At 40.9% G+C, this 1029-nt stretch overlaps 1 protein-coding gene across 1 annotated transcript in view; it reads left to right on the forward strand.

Moving 5' to 3' along the window:
* Nucleotides 1-203: 203 nt before the first annotated feature.
* The window catches only part of LOC104083906 (borealin-2 {ECO:0000250|UniProtKB:Q4V7H8}-like), a gene marked incomplete at its 5' end in the record, with an annotated part of 7249 nt that continues 6423 nt past the window's right edge, over nucleotides 204-1029 (forward strand). Inside the window, one exon of the mRNA XM_009587568.1 lies at nucleotides 204-332. Coding sequence (XP_009585863.1) covers nucleotides 204-332 — 129 coding nt within the window. The remainder of the gene's footprint in view (nucleotides 333-1029) is intronic.

Consider the following 1029-nt stretch of genomic DNA (forward strand, 5'->3'; position numbering starts at 1 on the left):
CGCGGCTTTCGCAGCTGCCTGCGCGCGCCGTGTTCCTCGTCAGCCTAAGGGTGTCTGACGGGGACTTTCAGGCGCTCTGACTGACAAGTCAGCTTGCCCCGGATAAAACATTACTTTAACTTTCTTTTTTAATGCAGTCTACCAGTGCTTGTACTTGGAAATATGTAACGCATACGGCAATAAAACCCTGTTTTGTTTTAAAGCCAAGGAGAATATCCAGGAGATGAAGAAAGAGCTTGATTCGCTTTTGCAAACAGCTGAGAAGGCATTTACAGTGGAGCTGCTGAAGATGCCAGTTGCCATCAGGAAAATGAAAAGAAAAGACTTGCTTAGTAAGTGTGCATGGTCTTATATTTGCGAGGGATGCAGACTTCATTACAGCATGATGTACCCTTGACGAATGTGAGAAAACCTGTAAGCTTGGTGACTTTTATGAAAAAGTTTGCGTTGTCTGCTGAATATTTTAAGCTAATCGGTAGTGGTACTGCACTGCCAATGCTCAGTAAGTGCTCTTGTTCAAGTTGACTGACCTGTGTAACACAGGGTATAGAATTAGTAGGTAACAGTGTAGAGAGTCTGGAGCCTGCTTTTATGTGTGCTCTTAAGCCATCTTATTTAAAGCTTGAAGAGACAAGGAACAATTACAAGTCTAGTATTTTCTATGCATAAAAACTTAAGCACTTCTTTCCATCTGAATCTGTTCATCCTAGCCACAGAGATTCTTTTCTATTTCTGTTAATCTGAAGTCTTTTACTACTAAGCCTTTCTCATCTAGTCATTTGCCTGTGATGATGAGCGAACAAGTTTAATTTTAACCTCACATTTATGCAGAAGTTTAAGCTGTGGTGTACAGTCAGCATCAGATGTATATTCTGGTGAGAACTGATGTTTTTGGAATCTACCTTGCAGCTGGAAATTGTAGGGGGCGCACAAAGATCAAACCTAAGACTCTTGAAGAACTTGAGTATACTGTAAGCCTTTGAGTATGTATTTCAATGTCTTGAACACTTCTGCCTAAAAGCATTAGCT

The sequence above is a fragment of the Fulmarus glacialis genome, unplaced genomic scaffold, assembly GCF_000690835.1.
Source record: "Fulmarus glacialis isolate BGI_N327 unplaced genomic scaffold, ASM69083v1 scaffold24561, whole genome shotgun sequence".
NCBI lineage: Eukaryota > Metazoa > Chordata > Aves > Procellariiformes > Procellariidae > Fulmarus > Fulmarus glacialis.